Here is a 26178-nt window from a genome sequence, read left to right on the forward strand (position 1 = left end):
TTAATATTGAGAACAATTTTTAGAACTATATCTTTATAGTTATCGTCCTTGGTGTGAACGGGCCTTAAGACTATGTGTCATATCACTAAGGAGAAGACACCCCAGGAGGAATGAAGGTCTTCTCTTTTTAACAGGTCAGCTCTGCCCCAAAAACGTGTCTAATTGTCTATGATTGACATTGAGTGACTACAGTCTGCTATGTATCTCGTCACCCCGATAAGCAGGGAAGACAAGTAATAATCTCACTCCATCTGTCAATAATTACACAAAAGAAAAGAAAAATGATTTGAAAAGAAATTTAAAAAAAGTTTTAGCCCCTTTTTTGTATACTACAATATTAATGTTAAGCACCACTAGCCTGTGTTAAGGGGCCATATTAAGTTTTTATTTATTGTTTTATGGATGTATCTCTGCCTCCAGAAAACTGCATGGGAACTGACTTACTCTCTTTCGTAATGCTTTCAACTCCATTAAACCTTTTTTTTTTTAATTCTACTACTATTTTCCCTCTTTCTATACCATCATGAAGCATTGAGGGATTGATCTGTCCTCCATCAGGTTAGGTCTCTCTCCTTCCTACCAACACAAGTACCAGGGGTTCCATCATCATACATACTAGCCTATATGGTTGTTACCTGCTTCAGCAGAAGAAATAAAAGAGACCCTTTTCATTTTTTATACCACATATGCCACTTGAGATTCAAACTATTGGTGGCAGGTAACAACTGGACAACAGTGTAGGCCTGCAGCTATTTATGTGATCAATGATAGTCACTTCTTGATTTATTATTATTATTATTATTATTATATATTGTAAAAACACTAGTCTTTGTCACTTAAATCATCAAATGCTATTCTTGGCACTATTCATGTAATGCTTGACTGTATGTGAATGTGGAACTTGAAAACAGAAAAGGAACTGTGCCATTTTAAGGTCTGTGCATTTGAGCATGACATTTGAAACATTATCCATAATTAGATGCCATATTTCAGCTCACTGAGACATCCTGAACCTCTCTGGGTTCATGTGTCATTTCTTCTATAATTGCCTAAAGAATGTTTGTTTTTCCCAAAGTGAATATACCGGTCTTAGATGTTCCTCTGTGCAAATGTATCTGTATCTGTGTTGCCAGTTTTCATTTTTCCTGGATTCGCTGTTTTATGATTTAATACAGTTTTGTTATCAAAAGTAAAAGATGAAACTTTAACAAGTTAATCAGTATTTTAAAATGTAATGAAATGAAATGTAAAAAAAAAAATCTGTAGTAAAAGTGAAAAGTGAAAATAAAAGTGCTTCACAACAGACAGATGTTTAATGTTTAAATAAAAATAATTGTGATGTTTCTTAAAAAGTAATGTTTTCATAAACTATTATTATTGTTGTTTTTATTACTTTGAGAAGTACATTATACTGTGCAATATATGTCTTTTATAATTTCATCAAGTTAAACCAAACCTTCAGGTTGTAGTGAAGATCTTTGATTTTACCTGTGTATATATGATATGACGATAGTTCTGCCAAATGAACTGGTGAAATGCTGGTGAAGTGACTCTGAAAACAGCTCTGCAGATGAAGTTTATGTGTTCATGCTCTTCTCATATAGTGAAACGAGCATCACAAACTGAGACACGCACAACATGCAGACTTCAGATTTCAAAAGCAGTCTTTAAAGGGATAGTTCACTTTAAAATGAAAATTCTGTCATCATTTACTCACCCTCAGGTTGTTCCAAACCTGTATGAATTTCTTTCTTCTGCTGAACACAAAGGAAGATATTTTGAAGAATGTCAGTAACCAAACAGTTAACTGGAACCATTGACTTCCATAGCATTTTTTTTTTCCTACTATGGAAGTCAATGGTTCCAGTTAACTGTTTGGTTACTGACATTCTTCAAAATATCTTCCTTTGTGTTCAGCAGAAGAAAGAAATTCATACAGGTTTGAAACAACTTGAGGGTGAGTAAAGGATGACAGAATTTTCATTTTAAAGTGAACTATCCCTTTAATATTCACACACACTAGTCCATAATCGCAGTTTGTTTATGTGTACAGCTCTACTTTTGCTCTATTCATCCAAATTTTTCCAAATTCTGTGACATTTAGCATTATACAGTAAATTCCTAACAACACAGTATTGTTTAGCAACTCAGACACTTAAAGGTGCATTGCGCAAGAGTCTGAGTTTTCGCAGAACTACGCCCCCTCTGGCGGCAAGCGAAACTGCAACCAGAGGTGTGCACGCTCACGGACCACACGCACACGCACGCTTGCACGAGCACTGGTCATAACCCAAGGAGCATCAGCCGCACAAATCTTTTGTTTACAATCATAATGTCTTCAGAGGTAATAAAGTTTTAAATCTGCAAGTAATTTAAAATATGTGAAAGGAAAGGCAATTGAGTAAATAACACACTTATGTGTGAGGGAAAAATGGGGGTAGTAGAACACTTTTTTTATTCCCATCTATCTCCATGTTGAACTGTGTTATGTGTTTACTGTATCCACTTATGACTATTATTATGGAAACACGTTCATGAACAATATAAGTTATTACTTTGTAAAAGCTCAAAATAGTAATCATGATACCATCAACAAAGTACACCCAAATGTCTCAAGGTAATAAACAATCAAGTGGCACTATGACGTTACCATAAAAGCCAAACAGGCTAATCCGCCGAAGATTTGCGGGGGTTTAGCCTGTTTTATTGATCAGCTAAGTAGCATATTCCAATAGCAATACATCGTAATTAAGCAGTAATTTGCTCAAAATTTGTGTCTAAGTATCTAACTTATATATCAGCATTTTATATCACAATCATTCTGAACCTGATCACTGACAATGGTAAGTTAGTAAAACCTATTCCGATTGTACATTTATCTAGCTTACGCTAAAGCATTACACATTTTATGGATCGTCATTTATTGTCATTATTGGCCGTATCAGACATTAGAGAATGGGATATATCTTACCTTTTTATCAAGAAAAAAGCCAACTGAGGATCCCGTTTGAGCCCTAGAGCAGACCGGAGATCTCTCCGTTTGTTGAAAGCCTTCCCTATGTTTACTCTCGTCTTACCCCGACGCCTGTCTGACTCCAATTTGGACCTTTTGGTTGCACTAGACAAAAGTTCTCTTTTTTTTATCTTACGTGGAGTTTGCGTTGGTGTTTGAAATGAACTACAAGCCGGTCTCTTAGAATCCATTTTCTACGGAGAATGGCGGCGTCGGCGCATACACAAACCTGCCAGACATATGAGCGTGCCGTGAACGCGCATGACGTCACGCCCAGTCTCAGATTCCGACCCGAATCCCTCTTATTTATTTTACTGTACAGGATTATAGAGGCAATCGCAGTGATCAGAGAAGGGCTCATTCAGTCCATCAGGCAATTGTTTAAGCATGTATGGGTTAGAAAACGGGTATTTTTAACATGAAAAGTTGCGCAATGCACCTTTAACCAATATTATAAATAACAGAAAAACAACGACTACTGATTTGTGGAGCTAATTATACATTTTGGGACACTTCTAAGATGAAGCGCACAAGTGCAGACATCATAATCACGTGTTCACATCCTTCAGCAGGGCCACATGGTCATGTGTGTTTGCGTTATTTCTCATGGTTGTCCTTGTGTTTGACAGGGTCGACATGTGAAAACAGGACAGCTGGCAGCCATCAAGGTCATGGACGTGACAGAGGTATGAGCTTCTTCACCTTTAGAAGAGAGAGAGAGAAACAGTTCATGTCTTTTTTTTTATAATTTAAAAAAATAAATAATTTATTGATAAAATGTAAGAATTTGTCATGAAAGATGACACAAACATTTAATAAGGTATGCCCTGGAAATTTAAGGTGGCATATATCCCAAATATTATGCAAAATTCAATTTTTTATGGTGTTTGAACACAGATGTGTGTTTGCAGTGTGTGAGAATAACAAGCCTATAATGGTAAAAATCCACTTACAATTTTTTTATAATTCCCATAAATCAAAAGCAGTCTCTTCAAATGAGCTGATGAGCTACAATGAGCTACAATGACGTCATCATAAGGAAGAAGCTCCGCCCACAGCCGGTGACGATCTGCTCTATTAGCATAGACACACACACAGCCCTGAGTGAGAAGCATAGAGTTTCTGTATTCTTGCTGTAGCAGCTGGAGTTGTACAATGTCTGTACTAAAGAGGTGTTGTGACTACAAGTGTTGTGTTTTGGGATGTACCAATGCACATAAGAGTCTCTATAACTGTCTTTTCACCTTTATTGCATTACAGTACATAACACAAATGCAATAGCATGTCATAAAAGCAAGATGACAACATAAGTTATAACCGTAATTAAACTAAACTGTTATGTCTGCATGCAGCATATATTCTCTGGCTCTGTAGGCATCTTACAACAGTTCCCCTACTAGAACCTGTACAGAGATTTATAGATTATCATGACGGAACATGCTAATCGATGACTTGAAGATAGTTAACTCCACATCAACTACATAAATTGTCACTTCTTCTTGAATCTCTCCATCATTGTCCGACTCCGGTTCAAACATATAAGGCTAAACACCTCTACTGAAAGTTTCTGACATTCTCAGTGCGTGAGATTGTGCTGTTTTGTTGTTGCCGGTATGCTGGAGCACGAGCTCTTGAAGCTCCGCCCTCTTCTTGAATTGGGGCCGGGAGCACCAGCTCATTTGCATCTAAAGAGATACACAAAAACGGCAATTTTAACATGATTTTAAAAATGATCTGTGGGGTGTTTTGAGCTCAAACTTCACAAATACACACTGGGGACATCAGAGACTTAATCTTAATCTTGTAAAAAGGGGCATAATAGATCCCCTTTAAGTAAGTAAGTAAGAGCTAATTGAACACTGATGAGAATATTGATTCTGAATTATTATAATCAGAAATATTTTTTTTTTTTTTTATTTTTTTTATATATATATATTTATATACAATGACCAAGACATTTCTGTACAAGGACAAGAACATAACCAGGTTAAATGTCGAGCCCTGTTGAAAGCTTTAATGCTTGGGATTCCCAGATGTTAAGAGTTAAACCCCCCCCCCCCATATAGAACTTTGCCCTTAAATGGATAAATTTTCTGTCCAGTGTTTTACTTAATCTCGCTCCACTTATGATCTGAACACATGAATGCTGGAATTTAGCGTTTATTGCGCTTGCAATATTTTGGTTAAATGAATGTTCATGCCAGTATGTGTTCTTTTAAGCGGGTGACAAATGCTGTTTCTACCACTAAATATAGGCTAGATTGTGGTTGCTGAATAAATGCACTCATACAACCATTGTTTAAAAAACAAAATTATTTAGAATTGTTGGAGTTGAAGGTGAAGTATGTATATAAGATTTTTTTATGTTAAAATATATTACTAATTACTATAATATACCATTTAATGAGTTTATCTCCCCCAAATTGTAAATTGAGCCTCCCAGGCACCATCAAAACACTGATGGTGTTCTGCTCATATCTGTCAGTCTCTTTCCAGCTCAACCTATAGTGAGAGTTTAGGGTGTGTCTACTGTAACAGGAATCTCGCAGCTTTTAGATCTTCAAAGATTAAACGGGTCATGAACTTGTTGCACCAGTTCATAAATACAAATGTTCCAGTTTATGATGTTTACACTGACGTGTCCAGTGTAGACAGCCTCAAACACTTGCACCCGGTGCAGATATGTTGAATGGGTTTATTATACATACTTCACCTTAAGTATTAGGAATTTCACTGATTTAGGTTTTGGGAGAACCTTCTACATTTTCCTTATTTTTTTCCAGTTCATAATAGAGAGTTTGTTAATGTATATGATGAATATAATAAATATTTTTTGGAAACTCTATGAGGTCAAATAAACCATGACTATGCCAAGAGGAGAACTTTCTCTTTCAAACAACAGTGATTCATAGTGGTTCTGGTTCACATCATCTCTTAAAAAGAACAAACAAACACTTAACTAAGTAGTTCATTCGACTTCTCTGTGTGAGGAACAGACTGGAATGTAATAAATTATTCCCTGATAATCCTCCACCATAAATGGAATATTCAGCATTTATTGATGCATTGTGCCAGATTTTATGTCAGAGACATTTGGCTCTAGCAAGAACCAATGGCATTTGGTGTAATGACATACAGTAAAACATAATTGTTTTTTTGGCCAAGAGAAAGTTCTGTGGATAACGACATTGGTTAAAATGCTTAAAGATCATGGTTAAATTGATGATGTTAATTGATGTGTCTGATACAGGGTATATAATCTAATTAATTAATTAATTCATTCATTCATTCATTCATTCATTATTCATAATATCACAACCAGAGAGTCTGCCTGTCCACTACACAAGCACAGTGACAGCTAAACTTATTACACAAGGCAACAAGTCTGTTTGATTGTTTTTTATAGATTTTATTTCTGTTACTTGACCGTCGATTTAGTGCATTAATATACAGATTTTAGTCAGTACAAGTGTTTTATTTTTATTTTTATTTTTTTTTATACTCAATATGAGTCAGTTATGAAGCTTTCAGTGAAAGACTCTGCTCTCCCCATCACAGAAATGCTGTTTCCTGGTTCCCTTTCCGTCTTGCATTATCTGCCATGGGAGATAACAGAGCAACGTAGTGGTCATTTGAACTCCAGGCTCCAGATTTCCTTTCCCCTGACCATCACTTTCACACACACCTCTCCTGTCTTTCCTCTTGTGAAAGGACTGTGAAAGCAGCCTTTACATATAAATGCTTATGTTTGGAGTGCTCTTTTATAAAGGGAGTCTCAATATATTGGTCTCCCTTACTAAGTAATGACATTTTTAACAGGCATTGTTATTCTTGCTGTCATTATTTAAGTTGTCTCGTGGTGATTTACAAATGTATTTTGTCTTCCGCAGGACGAGGAAGATGAAATCAAACTGGAGATTAACATGTTGAAAACTCATTCCCATCACAGGAACATAGCCACGTATTACGGTGCTTTTGTTAAGAAAAGTCCTGCAGGTCAGGATGACCAGCTTTGGGTGAGTATCTACTGACCCCAAATAAACAATCAACCTGATTTCCTCTAGAGGCTCTTAACTGCTTGTGTAAAGTCTCTCACATTACTAGAAGAGGCAGAGTTTGTGCTTCTGAGGTTACAGAGATACCTTCCAAAAACGGTCTCTGTAGCAATGTTAAAGGCTCAGGGAAGAAGTGGGTGGGAACCGGTGAACATACATTTATTTACAAAATAAACATAAATAGGAGGAGCTCCTTTTATCCTTCCGGAGCTCCTCCGTGGGACTTTAGACCGGTGTGGTGTGACTATAATTTTCACTTGCGCCACCGACCTCGCTCCATTCCCGCGGCTCTCGGCCCCGCCCTGCCTGCCACATACCCGGTTGGCTGTGCGTTTTGGGATCTGGTTCAGCCATCCGTGGCTGTGCGTTTTGGGATCTGGTTCAGCCATCCAGTCCTCCACCAGCTGGTAAAATCCTTCACGGTGCCTGGCGGCTACACTGGATTCCCTAGGTGAACGGCCTTGTACTCCCCCCGTCCTCTGAAACAGAATATTTATATTTGGGTCAAGCATCTTGTCTAAAGCAGACCCCACACCTAAAGAGATTTTTCATTCATACCTAGATCCCAGTGGTGGCGTAATCTAGCTTTGTTTGTTTTCTTATGCTGTTGTTTCCCCACACGACAGAATGGCAACAGCAATAATGGTTGGGAGCTGCGCTTTTCTTGCTCTCTGGACACGTTTTACACTGATACTTACTTTACTGCAGTGCTTATCTTGTGATGGATTCCAACCTGCAACAGCTGTTCTGAGATCTTTTCATGGACATTTCTGTAGGCTTCGATTGTTTATATTGTCGTAAAAATGTTAAGTCAAGTCACATTTATCTATATAGCGCTTTTTACAATACAGATTGTTTCAAAGCAACTTTACAGTTCTTCTCTGGCCATCCAACAAACAGTGTATGATTATGACCCAGGCAGCATTACAGGTCAGAAGTCAGACTGGATCAGAACATTCAGAATATTATCCAGTTCAATCTGGTTGTAGATCAGAGTCATCACATGGGTATGGAGACGAGAAGTGTATTATCGCACAGCTCTGTATATATCTGTGTATCCACATACAAACAGTATACTCACTTAGGGCGATATTGACTATATAGCAAATCTAAACCGCTTGATTGCTTGTATCATTGCAAAATGTAAACTATATTATCGCATGAAGATAAGGCATGAAGATATAAATATATAATATCATGATTTTCTGTAAACCTTTACAAATATATTTGACTTGACAAACTTAAAATTTCTTCCAAGTAATGTTCAATACTTTGCAGTGTAAATTTACAACAGTATGTCTGTGTACATGTGTGGCTGCTTACCTCCCACAGTTCCTCTGCCGTTACGATACCGCTAAACGAGTCCCTCAAAAAGTTCAGATGATTAGAAGGGCATTAGTGTCTGCAGTGGGAAAGGGCCTTTTACATTCTTTCCCTCAGCAGTTCATATCTTCAGGGCCTTCAAGGGTGTGTGTTGACGTTTAACTGAAGGACTTTACCATCCTGATTAAGCTACTGAGATAAATAACAACGTAGATAACGAGTCTAGACGTCTGTGCTGTCACACTCTTGTTAGAAGTGAGATGTTAAAGTGTTCTCTGTGTGTGTCTTGGCCTTCAGCTGGTGATGGAGTACTGTGGCGCAGGGTCGGTCACAGACCTGCTAAAGAAGACCAAAGGAAACTGCCTTAAAGAGGACTGGATCGCATACATCTGTAGAGAGGTTCTGAGAGTGAGTAATCACAGCTAAAGATGATTGGTTGTTTACATTGTTAAGACGTTTAGGTGGTGGGAAAAATGGGAGAGCCTTTCCTCCTCTGGTATTACAGTGAGTGGAGGATATGCTAGAGTAAATATGATCTAGTACCTCCTGCATGCAAAACAAGTCATGTGTTCATTGAATAAATGAAATGTTTCAATTAACCCCCCCCCATATCACAAATTTCATCCACATTACTTGTATGCATGCTCTATTCACTGTCAACCATTAGAAATGTAATCTTATAATTGTAAAAATAACATTTCAATCGACTCTTCTGTTATTTGAGCTGAAAAGCTGTTAATTTGTTGTCATTTTCGTCAACATAACAGAAAACTGTTTTTTAATTAATCAATTAATTCATTTTATTTTTAAGAAAAGATTGGGCAAGTTGAAATTAAATTTTAAGAAAAGATTGGGCAAGTTGAAATGGTGACCAACACAAATGCTGTCTACTGAGCTTAACCCGAAAATTCCACAATGAAAGTGTCCAATAACCGGTAGCTCATGCAATAAGGTAGTATTTGATTGGTCACACGTCTGCTCCCCATCAGTCATGTGACACAATAGTATTCATTTCTTTGTGTAAAACTTTTTTTTTTTTATGAAGCAAAATTGACATTACATGGTGACGTGTCTGTCACACCACTTAACACACTCTCATGGATTACCAATTATTGAACAACTTCAAAGTGAAACAAAGTGTATTAAAAAGTAAACATTTTCACTGAAGCCATGCACATTATTAAAGTAAAAAAAATAATAATAATTATATATATATATATATATATATATATATATATATATATATATATATAGAAAAGGAGTACTACTATCTAGTGTGGGTATTTTTCTGTGTTGTGTGTCACTGATTTTGCTACTCTTTGTGTTCTCAGGGTCTGTTACACTTGCACTCACATCATGTCATTCATCGAGACATTAAAGGACAAAACGTGCTGCTCACTGAGAACGCTGAGATTAAACTCGGTAAGAATGAAGACGAACCATTACCAGCATTAAACTCTTAATATGAGAAACAAATGACAAATTTGTCAACCCTAACCCAGTCACATGACAAATACTGTAAGTGCTGGTACAGTATATATAGCTGAAGACATTGTTGAATTCCTGTGTTGTCAGTGGATTTTGGTGTCAGTGCTCAGTTAGACAGGACGATTGGCAGAAGAAACACATTCATCGGGACTCCATATTGGATGGCGCCAGAGGTGATTGCGTGTGATGAGAATCCTGACTCGACGTATGACTATAGGGTAAGTCCATTGACTGAGATCCATTTAAGCTACTTATTTTGTCATCAACATTTCGATATGTTAACTAGAAATTCACAATAAAAGGGAATAATTTACTTTGTCTATTGGCAAAGTGAAATATCAGTATACTGTAGTACTATACATGAGTGGTTGAATATGTTCCTGAAATACATTGCATGTTTTTAGAGTGATGTGTGGTCTCTGGGTATCACAGCTTTGGAGATGGCAGAGGGAGCGCCACGTGAGTTTACACTATTCCTAGGCATATTCCGAAAAAACAACAACAACAACAACACTTTTATATAACTATACAAGTTGCAAATGCTTTAATGGTTCATTATGTTTTCCACATTTCTCCACAGCCTTGTGTGATATGCATCCAATGAGAGCGCTGTTTCTCATTCCACGAAACCCTCCTCCCAAACTAAAGTCTAAGAAATGGTAAGATTACTTTTCTTTATTATAGAGAGCATTGTGACACGTGCCAGCTAGAATGTCTTCAACAGAATTTCCAGTGAGATCTCACACAGTAGTTTTGGTTTACACTGATATTGTTAACAGGTGATCTTGTGCTGGAATGTGTTGTTTTTGAGAGTTCGTTGCCTCTGTGACACTGTTCTTTTGTGGCTTGTGCACAGTCTTCACACAGATGGAACATTTCACACAGATGGATCAAAAGTATGATATTATTGTGCATAATATAATACTTTTTACTCCACTACATTTCATAAAAACATGTCGGTCCTCATTATTTTGAACTGAAGAAATCGTCACTAGCTCGAGATGCGATAGCACCGTCCAATTCGTGAACAGGCCGATTCTTTTCAAGTGACCTGTTAGATCGATTCGCAAATCGCACTAAGCGATTCATTTGTGAATCGACCGATCCGATTGCATGTGTTCTGGAGTCAACAGTTCACTGATTCCAATGATTCACTGATTCACAAGCCTGACTCAAAATGAGCCAAGAACGAGAGATCCCTGGAGCTTGAATGTGCGTGTGAATGATGGCGCGAAAAGTAAGTTAACAATGCTGAATTTTAGGATTTATTGTTGTAAAAGAATATCATATTTAGGTCACGACTTTCAGTTGTTTGTTAAGTAAATCTGCTGTAAAAGGGTGAACTGTTTAAGCCCATTGTATGAAATGCTTAGACATGTCCACATTTGTGTATTACTGTCTGCACAGGGAAGGTTTTAGTTAAAAACTAAACATAACATTAAAATAATGCAAATGAATGTCCATGCATCTTCCCCGCTTTTGTAGCAGATTAAAATTATGTAAAACTAGTATGTTTGCATAGCGTTCTTCTTATCAATAACAGTGCATACATTAGGCGAGCTCTAGCGTGAATGACTGATGTAACATAAACGTTGGTAAAACAAATCTTGCTCCATGCTTAATCTTTCGTCAAAGTAGTGAGAACGACAGACAATCTGCATTAATAGACACAGTTATAGGTAATACAAACTGATTAACAGAAGTATTTAAATAAGACAGTAATAATGTGAGTTAACCAGTTAGCAGGAGACCTACACAATATAAAACTCAAAACTAAGTATTTTGAACACCTTTCAAGAGCAAGCGGTTTGCTAGTCCTGCATTGAATTCCGAGATTTGAGAAGCAGTTGTCAGTGAAATAAAGGGAACACAGCAAAAGTTTAGGATTTTACTGCTGTGATATCATGGTAAAGATGAATTTTAACCACTGATTCTTCACATGCTCGTCCTTGGGCATGATGCTATCCAGTATCCACAGGAATCAGCTGCCGGTTTGAGGTTCAAGTTTTCCCTGGTGTCTGCGCGCGCCATATGCTAATGTTTCGCCTTGACGTCACAACAAAACGGCTTATGACTAGTTTGAAAAACGATAAATTTTTTGGACTCAGAGTCGACTCTTACTTTTGAAAGACAATAACTTTATAAACGGTGCACTTTCAGATTTAAAACTTTGCAGGATGTTTTCATTCACTTAGAGCTATGTTACACACTACATGAAAGGTCATTTTCAAAAATCCATAATAGGGGCCCTTTAAGTTCTGTGTGTTTAGTATATTCCCCCTCCCTGTACATTTACTCGAGTAAAATTGAAAGTAATATTTTAATAGGGTATCTGTAGTTTTACTCAAGTACTTGATTTACTGTATGTACTTCGTCCACCACTGGTATTTGAAGAGTATTTAGTAGCATTTTGAAAATGTACTGTCCCACTGAAGACACGTATGCAGTAAATCTGTTTTTTATTGCTCCTCAAGGTCTAAAAAGTTTCTGACATTTGTGGACAGTTGTCTGGTGAAGAACTACCTCCACAGGCCGTCCACAGAGACCCTCTTACGCCATTCCTTCATTAAAGACCTTCCCAATGAACGACAAGTACGCGTCACGCTCAAAGATCATCTGGACAGAACCAGGAAGAGGAGACGAGAGAAAGGTACGAGACACACATTGACGTGTTGATGTGCTTATGGTTTATTCATTTAGCCCAAATAGACATTCTGATTTAGACTGGCGGGGTCCTCGAATCGTTTTAATGTGATTTCAGGCTACGCATTCTTTCATTTTCCAACTTCTGGGATTTTTACAGATGCCTGAAAATGACAGTGTTATTAAAAGCAGTTTTAATGAATTGCAATGTTGGCCTCATTTGTCTAAAGTTCTGTTTTGTGGCCAATCTTAACAGAGGGAACAGAATATGAATACAGTGGAAGTGAAGATGAAGATGATGCCATAAATGAAGATGAAGGTGAACCCAGGTATGTCATAATTCATAATTCACCAATCTATATATTACACTTTCTGGAGGGAGGAGATGGGCTAGGAATAAAAAGAGCCATTACAGAAGCACAGCAACTGATTTCATTTTGATGAAAGATTAAAAAGACAAACTAGATTATTTTCCACCATCAGGTTTGGCTTATACCAACTAATGAAAAATGTGACAACATTAATGCTGTATGTGTATGTTTGTGCGTGTATGCATCAGCATTAGTGTTGTCACAATACACAGCAACATTTTTATATAAAAATATATTTCTGTGATAGCAAGTAATTTACACACACACATCTTAGGGGTGGGTGATATTACCAAAATCTAATTTCACTATATGGTATCACAGTAAAGATAAATATCATAATATAGTTTTTTTGTTATTAAAAATAAGAACAAAGAAGCAAATTACAATATAACAATTTTGAATGAAACGAATTAAGTTTTTCTAGATGTAGTTAGAAATAGTACAGAAATTGAATAATCAAATGTGAAAAAAACAACAACAAAAAACTGCATAGTCTTCACTGTATGAATTAAATATAAATATATTCCTCTTAAACCTACAAAAGTTGTTCAGTCAAGAGCGGTAAGTTATTTTCTTCTTTGTTTGATTAACATTAAAGGGGTCATGACATGGATTTTGTTATTATTTCAATGTTCCTTGAGGTTCACTTACAATGGTAATAAAGTGTTTTGCACACACACAAAAATAAAAAATACAGGAAATATACAGTTGCAGATTACTGGAACAATCAGTTGTCGGCACAAATCCATACCAATAGTTTCTCCGGGTTGGTTCCGTTGCTGGAGCGGCTGAGAAGAGTCCGCTGTCATTATACAGTACGAGAGCGGCCTCTAGAGGCCAAATAAAAACTATCACTGACACCTCATGGAGTTTGTTTTGACGTGCAGGACACTTCAGTTCAGATGCGAATTTAAAACAGACAATGAAACAGTACACTACAGTACATATTTTCATATCAAAGTAACTCATTTGTTGACTAGATGCTACATTAGTGGAGAACAGCAGTATGTTTGCCGTCGAGGCTGAGAGGATGCTAACATTAGTACCTCAAGCGGTTAAAACAATGTGACAAAAATAAACGCAAATCCAAACCAAATGTTTAATGTCACGATTGGTACCATCTATTTGCATTAGTTGATCCATTTGATTTCGCTTTTATGCATTCATTATGCAGTGAAGTTGCATATAGCTAAAAGACATGTGAAACAAAGCAAACTGTTTCGTCATGCAGCCGACAGAAACATAATCAGAAAATCAGAAATGCATTCAGCCTGCTCAGAACTGTTTGGATTTTTTTCTTTGGAATAACATGCACTGGTGAAGCGTTGATAAGACCAGAAAAGTGCATTAGGAAAGTAAATATCAGTTTGGATTTTATGTTGACTTGAGAGGTGAGATTTGGATTATTGAACTATAGTAGATCACTAAATGATAACTAAATGGCATCAACAGCAAGCAGCTCAATGATGTTTGTGCCACGATGACCAAAAAGTAGATCATTGTAAATCAATGAAATTGTTACATAGCCATAAATGGCTTTGTGACCCATTAAAATGGCTCAGGTCAGTGAGTGTGTCACCCCTCGGGTTAATGTGCTCTGTCAGTAGTCTCCACATGGCAGATGGCATGAAAACCTGACAGCCCTGCATGACGCTTTGTACAAATGTTCGTTTTCAGCATCACCCTGGTCTTAGGTTTGATGGTTTCTCACATCATTTGCTTTGTGCTCATATAGCTCTATAGTGAATCTTCCTGGAGAGTCCATGTTAAGACGAGAGTTCCTGCGTCTGCAGCAGGAGACAAACTCACAAACACAACTACTCCAGCAAGTACATAATCAAGACAACTACAAGAGACAACTGCTCGCGGACCGACAGAAGAGAATCCAACAACAGCAAGAGGAAAGACGACGCCTCGAAGATGTAAGATGTTTTTTATTTTATTAGATTGGGTAATGAGTGCATGTGCACATTTCAGAGAAAAATGTTTCACCATGCAGATGGAGAGTGACACACTTTGTTATACTCTACCTGGCTTTGTTACAAGTTTAGTGTTTGTTTGCTTAGGATTTTCAGTGTCCTTTCAAGCGTTTGACATTTATGTCCAGTCAGTTGTAGCATGGTTTACTGGAAGTTCCCCGTCTTTCATTCTGCCTATCTAAATCTTTTAAATCTGTATGTTAGCAGTCAAACGTTTGGATACGTTTGAGTGAATTTGTTTCTCAAGATTTTAAAAACCCTTTGGCCTGAAAGTTTCTCCGTGAAATTTCTTTTGTAGGCGAATCAAAATTGTGCCAACATACCAATCTCTTTACAATCCTATCATTTTCATTTAAAAATCGGATGAGTTGAAACAGAAATGAAGGAATATCTGAGTTCAGAGTTCATACATGGAAACTCCTTCAATGCCATTTAAACAGCATCCCAGGATGCACCTTGTTACATTTGAAGGGCCCTATCATACACCCGGTGCAATGCAGCGCTAGGCGCGACGCAAGTGTTCTTTGCTAGTTTCGACCCGATGCAGTTTTCATTTTCACGTCCTGCGCCACGTTGTTTAAATAGCAAATGCATTTGCGCCCATCTGTTCACCCATGGGCTGCTGGTCTGAAAACCAGGTGTGTTCGGGCTTATTGTTGGCACGTTGCTATTTTGAGGCAACTGAAATAGACTGAGCCATTGACCAACTGAAACCTGGTCTAAAGTCAATGGCGCAGTATATATTTTTTTGTTATTTAAAGAGCGCGTTAGTAATATGTGCCTATAGACGGGTGCACAACGCACAAACACTTTGTCCCATAGATGGTCTGCTGCTTTAACCTCGCGCACGAGCAGATCCGTTTCCTCTCTTGAGAAGCGTTCAGTTTTTCCGCTTGCAAATTCCGCCATGTAAATAGTGAAATTCCGCCATGGTGTGAGCTCAACTGGCTTTTAAAGGGAATGGGAGATGAGACTCTGATTGGCTTATTGCACGTTACACCCAAAACACACCCATTACTCATTAAGAGAATAGGGACAACCCTTTTAGACCATGCGCCAAGTGCGCCGACCATTTTTCCCGACGTCAATTTAGCAAAAGTGGATTTGGACGCCCTAAGTGCACTTGCGCCGTGCGCTGTAGACCATTCGCTTAGATCTTTAAAATAGGGCCTGAAAACTGGAATCTAGACAAAAGAAGAAGCTGAAAGAGGCAATTTGTGTTATTTCTTTACTATTATTGTACAATATAGAAAATAAAAAACAATTAATAAGTCAGTTCATAGCCAATGTGTTTGTATTTTGAAAGCACCAGGAAAGGCTGTTACACGAGACCGGACTCCAGTGGCCAGAGCTTCAGGAGATGTTATGGCAAGAAGAGACTGATGTCACAGAGAAAGGCAAAAGAAATCATAAGAAACAGGTTCGAGTTTATTTTTCCTCTTCATTAGAATGTTTTTTCAAACAGTCCCACAATGAATAGATTATGATGGACTGTAGTTTTTTTTCATACATTTAACAGTAAAACTCAAGGTCAGGTCAGTTGATTTTCTCAGTTCTCTCTGCCTTGGAGTAACGTTAACTCTTGTCAAATTAACCGAAATCATTAATGAATGGTCAATGCAACAAGTCAGTTGTTGGCGGATTAGACTTTATTGGTATGTGATTTCACACAGAAATGTTTTATGTTATGGGTTTTTATCTCGCCTCACATTCAACTTTAACTCAGGCAAGGTAAGGCATGTGAAGTTTATTTATAGGCTATAGCTCATTTCCCACACGCCAGTAATTCAGTTTTGCTTCAAATTCATTTAGGCTTCCTGTTTATAATAAATGTTGTTTATAATGAATGGCACTATAATTAGTTTATTTTATACTTCCATTTTTCATTCTTTCATTCTTTCATTCATTGGGGGTTAACCAGTATATTACATTATTTCTGAATGTAATAATAAAATGTGACTTATATACCAATGCGACTTATCTCTGTGTGTGTGTGTGTTTTCTTTTCTCAACAATGCAATATGACCTGGTGAGACTTATTTTCCAGAAAATATGGCAATTCAACATTTTAAATATGTGTTCAAAACCTGATTTTCCTTCATGCTGTCTTGTTCTTAAATGCCACTGTTGTAAATGTTAACCTCAAACCTCACTGCTGCTTTTCTTGTATAATGTGTCTTTTATTCTCATTGGATTTCAGCCCAAAGACAGTGAACATCACAGGACTGATGTTGAATCGGTGTCTCTTAGTCTTTTTGCTGAGCAGGTAAATGCCTTCTTTAATACTGAACCGTTTAAAAACAACTGCTGCCTGATAATGCTTGTTTGTCACTGAAGATGATTATGCATGCTTGAAATTTTACTCAGATACAGACATTCTGCCAAACAGCTGTTTTTTTGCAAATCAGATATCTTAGTTAAATGTAGTAATAATGGGTCAATGACAAATAAAGCTTCTAAGAAAAAGTATTTTTTTTTCTAAGAAAAAATATTTTCAGAATGGATGGAATGCATATTTTTGAGTCAGGAACAACGTTTCAATTGTTAAATAACATTTCAAAGTGTATAAATTATTTTTTTCAGGTGGTACAACCAAATATTTGTGTGTAAGCAAACTCTTATAGTAAGCATTAATAATTTAATATATTTGGTATCCGATTTTACTTTTAAAAACATAAATGTAATCGTACAAGTATACAAATGCACCTGATAAATATCAGTTGTGCCTCCTGACAACATTAATAATGACAAAGAATATGCTGAATACTGATTTTTTATTTTTTTATTATTTTTTTTTATTTATTTCACAGTCTATTGAAGTAAAAGTAGTAAATTGATCAAAGACAGAAAATCACAACATCACATTCATAGGAACTGGAAGAGGCTACAGTGCAATAGATTGGTTAGATACACTTTAATCGGATGTGATTGAATAACAACAAAGTCATGTTTTATATTGATTCAAAAAGAAGATAATTTTAAATTATAATATCAAAAATGCATTAATAAAAATGTTTAAAAAACAACAAATGCATAGCAACTGGAATGGAACACTATATAAGATCTACTAAACAAGATTCATCACCTCTCTTTTCTTTTTTCAAAATTAGCTTTTCTTGCAGCATGAAAATACTCGAAAGTGTAAAACATATTTAACTTAAAACTAACATTTAGAACAATAATTTCAGATATAATACTAATAGACAATCTTAGCTTAAATGTATTATTTATTTAGCTAAAATGTTTGTTTATATTTTATTTTTATTTCATATAGGGCATTCATTGCAGTTGCACCACATGACTTTTGCAGCTAGTTTTTACATTGAACATTTTTTACAATAAAGAAGGTTATGATAAAATGGCATTTCCCTATCTTTACATTGGTTGTACTACCTGACATGGAAAGTGTACCAACCTACCCATACTTGAAAGTACCTGATTTTATCAGTATTTAATAGAGATCCACAAACCTTTTCACTCTGCCATGAAGATCAAAAACCCATTTCCAAAAGTTTGTGTTTTCAGGCACCCAAAATGCCGTTGTCGTGTAAATGAAAACGGCTTCATGTAAACAGCCTCTTAGTCTGTTCATTTGTGCGGATGTTTGTGCCACCTGACATTTTGGGGGTTTAAGATACCAAAACATAAAAAAATACTTAATATTTGAATCTACTGAAAATGTATTAAAACTAAATAGGTTGTATAGAATAAAGTGATACATGATGTCATGAATTTATCAAATTATTTTGCAAGCAAATAGTGTACTTGGACACAAAAATAAACACGTCATGCATTTTCCAAAAGCATCACAAGCCTAAGTAGATAGTAGATCGTAGATCCATTGCCACCAATTGTCTCTATGATCAATTTTGCTCATGATTCTTTTGAGAATCGCAGCCCAAGTAAAATTTGAAGTTTCTAAGCACTGGTTAATGGTTGGTTTATGGCAGCAAATATATTTGTTTAGTGCGCGCTAAGCTATAAATTTGACTGCTGTTCCAGGCAAGAAATTTTACTCTACAATAACACAATTCAATTGAAATCAGTATTTGATGTCCATTCAGTATGCGTGACTTTCCTTGTCATGTAATGAGCAGCTGGACTTCTTTTTGGGGTCCTGATCACCCCGTCAGGGTTAGTTTTGTAATAATGACATGCTGTACATCACCCCTGTCTTAGTGATGTGTGTTAATTGTGTGTTTGTGGGCCACATCATCAGGCTCAGGGCAGAAAACCCCTCCGCACGCTTCCCCGAGATCAGTCACAGCTGCTGTTGCTCCAGCACGACCACGGACTCCAGCAGAAGAGCACTAGAGACACCTCACCACACGATGGGGTAAAACACACTGTCCAGTTTGATGATGTATCATGAGATTTCTGTCAACATTAGTTTATATAACAAAGCATTATGGTATTTTGATATTTTGATTGTCCTGTTTGGATGGCCTCTATTTTGTGATGACATTGTGAAACTCTGGCTTTTAGCTGGCAGGTAAACTGGAATCCCTCGACACCCATCTTGTCAATCTGAATAATTTAGCTGTCAGGATTCCTCATGTTCAGTCACGTCTGGGATCAGGAAGCAACTCCAGTCCTTGTACTCCAGCGCTCCAGAGAGCCGCCAAACAGCCGGTACGACATCACAAACATGACAACTGTCCCTAAATCTGCTCTTAAACAATCAAATTGTCCGTTATCACTTGCAATAAAAGATTGATGTTCTACGACAATGTACTGTAGCTTTCAGGATGCAGAATTTCCTCCCCAAGAAGTACTGTAGGAAGAATATAATTAATCTTCAACAGTAAAATGTGAAGTCTAAAGAATTACAAACGAGAGGCTGCTAAAGTGTATTCCTGATTCATTTCAGTCTGAATTTGAGTGGCACATTTTTATCACAGTTTGCTTAATGAATTTGTACCAGTGTAATGCAGACTGTTATTGAAGGATAGGGCAGTAAAACTAGCTAAATTGTCAGCAAAGCGCTGTTACTCATTTCACAAGTTAGATGTTGGAGACGAGGGGTTGCACAGAGACTAGTCGACTTTAATGCTCTGCCATGATGCTTTAAGCTTGACGTCGACTAGTCGCTGATCTTGGCCTATAGAGGGCGCAACAGGTCCATTCGTACGCTCCGTTTACAGTTAAAACGACAAATAAATGCATACTCTGAGAGCGCTCCACAAAATATGTTTGATTATACCATCCGGATGCTTAAAATTGAATGCACATTTTTAACAGTGCATTGTACATGTAAGTTAATTGCGCTTCTGAACTAATACTCTGCTGCATTGTAACGTACAAGCATACAGACAGTAGCTCGCAGAGTGCAGATCGTGCACACAGAAACATTCAGTAGTGCAGAAATGTTCTATGATTTAACAATAAAATAGCTTTGAAACTGAAAAGTTTTAGCATATATTTCTTAGCAACCAAAACCTACAGCTTCACTAGTGGAGAAATGCTGCCAGGTAGAATTAATTCACACGCAGTCGCTCTCTCACTAATGCATTCATATAAATCTTTACTGTGCTACTTTATCTGTATCTGATTTAGAACGAGCAGAAATCTGTGAGAAATATTACGACCCAAAGACAAAATAACTGATAAAAATAAGCTGTTATGTAGGAGCGATAGCCTTGTGAGCAGAGCTGTGTCATATGCCATAGCTGTGCACAAGGCAACCCGCGTTCGAGTCTCTGCTCGAGGTTCAGGCTTATTTGTTCAGTAATGACATTAAGTCGTTCAAGCCTTGTATTTTCATGACTTCTTAATATTTCCACAGATGGCATGCTTTAGATAGAAGAGATACCTTTCATCATTCATCACTTTATTGTATCATGTCTGGTTAGAACAGTGTTAAAGTCACAGCAACAAAATATAACAGAAGAACTGCTGGGTCTGAGAGAGGGTGAAAATGGATCAGGAATAACTGTTGTTTTACTTGTTCTGTTTTTAGTGAAAAAGCCTTGACTAATATTATAGGTGGACATCATGGAGAAAATAGAATGATAAAAAAAATATACAATATTAGATATTAAAGTTTATTCTTTTTTTTTTCCTTTTTTTTAAGTTGTAGCATCGAACATGATTTGCGTATACATACAAAACGTGTATGAACAAAATAAATAATTGTGTATAAACATGTATAAATAAATCATTGTACAGTGTAATGACACGGATGTAGAATCCAGCATTGCATACTGAAGAAGTATGCAGTAAAAAGGTTAAGGAGTAAAAGACTCTGTAATCTGTGTTGATTTCAGAACATGAACGTGTGCTCCAGTCGAGAGATTCATCACAGCAGCTCGATGTCTGATGTCACCTCTCCTCTCTCGCCAACACAAGATGAAGTCTTCTTCATGCCTGATGATCAGCCGCCAAAGGTTTGTCCTTGAGACAGAGTTTCAGTTGTCAGCATGGGTTGCCTCAGATATATCTCCACAGCCAAAATTGAAACCTAAACCTATACTATACTTTTCATTGTAGTATTCATTCAAATTAATTACACTGAAGTTTTGCTGTGTCAGCTTGGTGCAACTGCTGTAGGTGGCAACTGCTAAAATTGTGGTCAAAACGGTTTCCTCTTCCAAAGGGAGGTGCCTTCCTTCCTTCCTTTAATGTGACATCCATTCAGAGCAGACATGTGGTTAGCACAAAAAAGTGAAAATAGCATAGAAAAAGCATTGTGTAGGTCAAAGGCATTGCATGAAGAATACTAAATAATTAACTTAAGTCACTGAACAAATGGCTAAAATGTCAACAACAAAAAAATTAAGCAATCTGTTTATTTTTTGCAAATATTGTCTTAAGATTCCAGAACGAACCACATCAAAATTCAAAGATGTCACAAGCCATCATAGATATGGATCCAGGTCAGTTGTTTGAAATCCTTGCAGGACACATTTTCAAACCCACATTAATTAGGCTCAGATTTAGTCCTCTGAAGCCCCTCATTATCCTCAGACTAGAAACTGTACTGTTTTTGTGTCTTGTCTTTCTATCAGTGGAGATCGTCAGTCTTCTCTGGACAACAGTGTTAAGATGTCCTTCTCTAACAGCTCAACAAGCAGTTCACAGTCAGGTGTGTCTTTCTCTATCTGTTACTTATTGAAACCTGTATCAGAACAGAATAAGGTCGATAATTCAAGCATATGTCTTTGTACACTATCATGTAGACATTCTCGTTCTTGCAGGTTACTGTATGCTGGACAGTCCAGCTCATCAAAACAGAAGCTCTCAAAGTCCAGGAACATCACCACCAAACCAGGTGTGAATCTGTATTTCATATTCGATAATGTTGCAGCGCTTAAGCACTTTATGCAGCTGATTTCACCTCTGCTTTTTATGCAGAGACTCTTTATTTCCCCAACCAAATATAGAATATTAAAACAAGTATCAGTAATGGCCCGTTCACACCAAGATTGATAACTATAAAGATACCTATAACGATAACTAAGCTCGCACTGCAATTTTGTCGCCTGCCGCTGCAACATACTTGAGCTCTTTAAAGCATGATGGATTCTGATTGGCTGTCAATGTTTTTATCATTCTTCTGCTGGAATTATTATTTTTTTTTCTAAAAGTGATTCCAACAATATCGTTCCTCTGTGCTGTTATCGTTATGGTTGTGGTGTGGACTCTGCTATTCTTTTAAATGTAGAACAATTTGTAGATCTATATCATTATAGTGATCGTCCTTGGTGTGAACAGGCCTGAAGATTGTTGGCTTTTAATATCAAACTGTTTTCATCTTTAAGGGTTTGGGAATGAAGTCTCTCTTCAGCCCGTTAATGAAGCTTGCGGAATATTCTTCCTCCAGTGATGAAGATGATGAGAAGACTAGGTAATCTCACCTTGACTGTTTGCTCTCCTCTGAAAGTTGACCAATTTAAAAACAAAACACACATGGTCAAAGATTATGAGAATTTCATGAAGTGGCTGATGTGATTTTGTGGTTATACTTCATATAATCAAACTCTTGTTAATGTCATGCTAAGTTTATCAGCCATGGCAATGCCTTAAAGTGATAGTTCACCCAAAAAATCTGTATGTTTGTAACCAGACAGTTGATGGTAGCCATTGACTTCCATAGTAGGAAAAAATACTATGGAAGTCAATGGCTACCGTCAACTGTCTGGTTACCTACATTCTTCAAAATGTCTTCTTTTGTGTTCAGCAGAAGAAAGAATCTGATACAGATTTGTAACAACATGAGGATGAGTAAATGATGATAGAATTTTCAATTTTGAGGGAAGTCCCTAAAATTACAATTTTGTCATCATGTCATTCCAAACCTGTATGGCTTATTCTTACTTCTGTGGAACATGCAAGAACATCTCTTTTTGTCCATACAAAGGAAGTCAGTGGGCTCCAATGTTGCTGGGTTTCTACAAAATATCTTCTTTTGTGCTCACAGAAGAAAGAAAGTCAGACAGTTTTGAAATAACATGACTAAATGATGACAGAATCGTTTAAGGGTGAACTATCCCTTTCAACAGTGATTGCAACCGATTTAAACTCCATACCAAAATAATCCTGATATGATTTAAATGAATGTGAAAGGAGACATATGGTTGGTGCCGGATGGATAGGTCCCTGTCTCAAAGGTTGTGAACATGCTAGGCTCCGCATGTCACTGAATCAAGATAGTGAATTCCTCGCAATGCAGAAGTGCCTGTGGCAGTCACATTTCTGCTGTTCTGCCGATGTCCTATCAACGTCAAACCACATTAGCTTGTGCTGGTTGTTTTCTGTATGGAAAACGGCTAGTTTTGAACAGCCTGGCATTGCAAGACATTGCAGCTTTGCTCATACACTATGGGAGTAGTGAAAAGAAAATTTTTTTCTTAAGGTGTGCCTTTAGCCCCGTTGTACCCTATGGGTGGAACTGAACTTGATGTTTTTTTGTACTCAGTGCTATTAACCCACACAGAAACAGATAAACATTTGGCTGATTTTATTAACAATTCTTCCTTATGAGGGAGTGAGGGTATCGTAGCATACTTGTTTCATATTGTCTGCTATTACAAGTCAAATAGCAAAAAAAGCAAAATGGAGGTTGTGTGGGGTATGCAAACCAATGTACTCGCGTTTTTGACTTAGCTGTTTTGACTGGATTATATACCAGGCGATTTTTCGCACACGCCCACAACATTCTAGCCTGACTACGTCAGACTTCCTACTTCCGCTCAATTTCATTTCGCTTCTGTAGTAAGTCTGAGATAGCAGCTTATCTTTCAGTTTTCCACCGGCTTTCGGACGGCCGGGCCAATCAACGAACAGAGGGCGGGCTGAGAGCCGTGACGTAGACGCTGATTGTACCGTGGATGCATAGATTTACTTCACAAATAATCTGCAAAAGTCGCGCACAGCCACGTTTACTCCGGTATTTCGCTCGATGGTTTTGTTTTCGCATCATACATGTGTTTACAGTGGAAGTTAGATGCGGCTGAGCATGCGCATAACACACACCATAACCAAACGTCATGTGATTGGCTTACGGGTAACCAATGGTTTTAAACTTCAGACAAGCGCCCCCCCCCGCGAGAAAGAAAACACTTTTCAATTGTGCCATGCCAGACTCTGTCTACAAAGCAAAGCGAAGTAGCAGAGTTTGGTATTACCAGGCTAACAACATTCATACTGCATGGTAGAACCACTCATTCTGAGCAACTTTGCCTCTAGGACCGCCGCTGACAATCGAATCGTCCGTTAAATATTGGAGATTATTTCAAGTACCAACTTTCGCGAACTAGTCCTATTTCCGGGGACTCTCTAGGACGGTCAATAATTATCAAAAATATGTTGAACTTTGGCCTTTGCATAGCTATAGTAGGGTCCTTTAGAAAAAAGGCATGGCCAAGTCTACCCAAAAGCTTATCATTCCTAAACTAAAAACCAGAATTTTACATCATTAGGTGAGCACATGCGGCACATGATTCTAAAGAAGCATGCAGACTTTTATGAATTTCGGCCCATGGGGGGGGCTATAACTGTTAAAAAGGTGTGAAACTGCTGTATTTCAATGGCAAATTCCTTGAAATGTCTGAAAATGGCCCTCTTTCTGCCTGATTTGCATAGATTGCGCATGATTCTAAAGAAGCATGGAAACTTTTATGTACATCGGGCCATAGGTGCCACTAACTGTTATGAATTTGAAAAAAGGAAAAACCATGTATTTCCTTAGTAAACTGCCTGTTTTGGCTATGAATGGTCTTTTCCATCTTTGATCTAAGTGATTACATGCTTGCTAAATAAAACATAATACCTTTTTACGCAGTGGCTTGAAGGCCTTAAAGTGCTTGAACCCCGATAATTTCTGCTCGCAGGTATATTTCTAGTTTTTCTACTGTTGTCTGTTGTGTTTGTCTTTGCTGCCTTGTTCATGGTCAAAGGATCAAATGTTTTCTTTGGCATCGTTAAAATCGTTCTGACTGTCATTTGTCTAGGTCTCCGTTGAGCAATGGAAGGCCCTTGTTATCCAGAGGGCAGTTTAATGACATCATTCTTCAGCCTCATCTCAATGTGAAACCACAGCAGGTAAAGTCACCTTCAGTCTGTTGTTTTAGGGAACAGGCTGAAACAGCTGACAAAACATATCAGTATATATTGAAAAAAATCAATAATTGGGTCCTAATGTTCTCCTGTGTTCATCTGCCTTTGGTTTTATTGTGATACTGCATTTCATTTTCACCAGTGGAGATTTATTGTATTTATTGTAATCATTCAATCCATCAGTTTTTCAGAAATACTGTCAGCTTTTTTCAAAGTGGGATTTCCTGTCCTAAAAAAGATATTCATGTTTCTCCAGCAGAGTGCAGCAAAGCCAACACATTACGTCCATCAGAGGCCTTCCGGATCCCAATCCAGCGACAGCTACCATCTGCCGGACCTCCTGCACAAGAGCCCCACACATGAGCTCACCTGCCACCAACACACCACACAGAGCTTTGATGTAGGTCTTCATCTAGACGTCTTCTGGCTTTGTTCAGTCCACTGATAACATCATTTGACAGCTTGGGTTTTGATAGATTGGTTCTTTTTAATGTGTGCCTAATACTCTGATCATTGGACACACACAATACTCATGTTCCAGAGGTAAGCAGTTAGAGCTTTAATAACGTTCAGCCTCTGCCCAAGCTTAAGGGTGTTTTCACACAAGGTTCAATTGCCTGGTCATGAAACTTATAGCATGATACGAGTCATTTAATTTTTTTACGATAACAATATATATCACAGTATTGTTATTTTTGCTTTAAATAATTTAATTCTCATCACCAATTTCAATATCACAAATAAACTAA

The 26178-nt window shown here is 37.4% G+C and overlaps 1 protein-coding gene across 3 annotated transcripts in view; it reads left to right on the plus strand.

The window, feature by feature from the left end:
* Positions 1–26178, plus strand: part of LOC311304076 (traf2 and NCK-interacting protein kinase) — a 64687-nt gene that overhangs the window by 14838 nt on the left and 23671 nt on the right. For 2 of the 3 annotated variants that reach the window (XM_084430939.1, XM_084430941.1), the window contains exons 3-23: positions 3643–3699; positions 6904–7029; positions 8689–8799; positions 9723–9813; positions 9967–10097; positions 10284–10338; positions 10460–10538; positions 12354–12529; positions 12779–12851; positions 14629–14815; positions 16179–16292; positions 17073–17138; positions 19092–19208; positions 19358–19504; positions 21139–21258; positions 21686–21747; positions 21880–21956; positions 22069–22142; positions 22633–22718; positions 25324–25414; positions 25686–25829. In XM_084430939.1, coding sequence (XP_084287065.1) covers positions 3643–3699; positions 6904–7029; positions 8689–8799; positions 9723–9813; positions 9967–10097; positions 10284–10338; positions 10460–10538; positions 12354–12529; positions 12779–12851; positions 14629–14815; positions 16179–16292; positions 17073–17138; positions 19092–19208; positions 19358–19504; positions 21139–21258; positions 21686–21747; positions 21880–21956; positions 22069–22142; positions 22633–22718; positions 25324–25414; positions 25686–25829 — 2184 coding nt within the window. The remainder of the gene's footprint in view (positions 1–3642; positions 3700–6903; positions 7030–8688; positions 8800–9722; positions 9814–9966; positions 10098–10283; positions 10339–10459; positions 10539–12353; positions 12530–12778; positions 12852–14628; positions 14816–16178; positions 16293–17072; positions 17139–19091; positions 19209–19357; positions 19505–21138; positions 21259–21685; positions 21748–21879; positions 21957–22068; positions 22143–22632; positions 22719–25323; positions 25415–25685; positions 25830–26178) is intronic. The other variant, XM_084430940.1, reaches the window with a different exon arrangement.

This window comes from Rutilus rutilus (assembly GCF_951802725.1).
Source record: "Rutilus rutilus genome assembly, chromosome: 14".
NCBI classification, from domain to species: Eukaryota; Metazoa; Chordata; class Actinopteri; order Cypriniformes; family Leuciscidae; genus Rutilus; species Rutilus rutilus.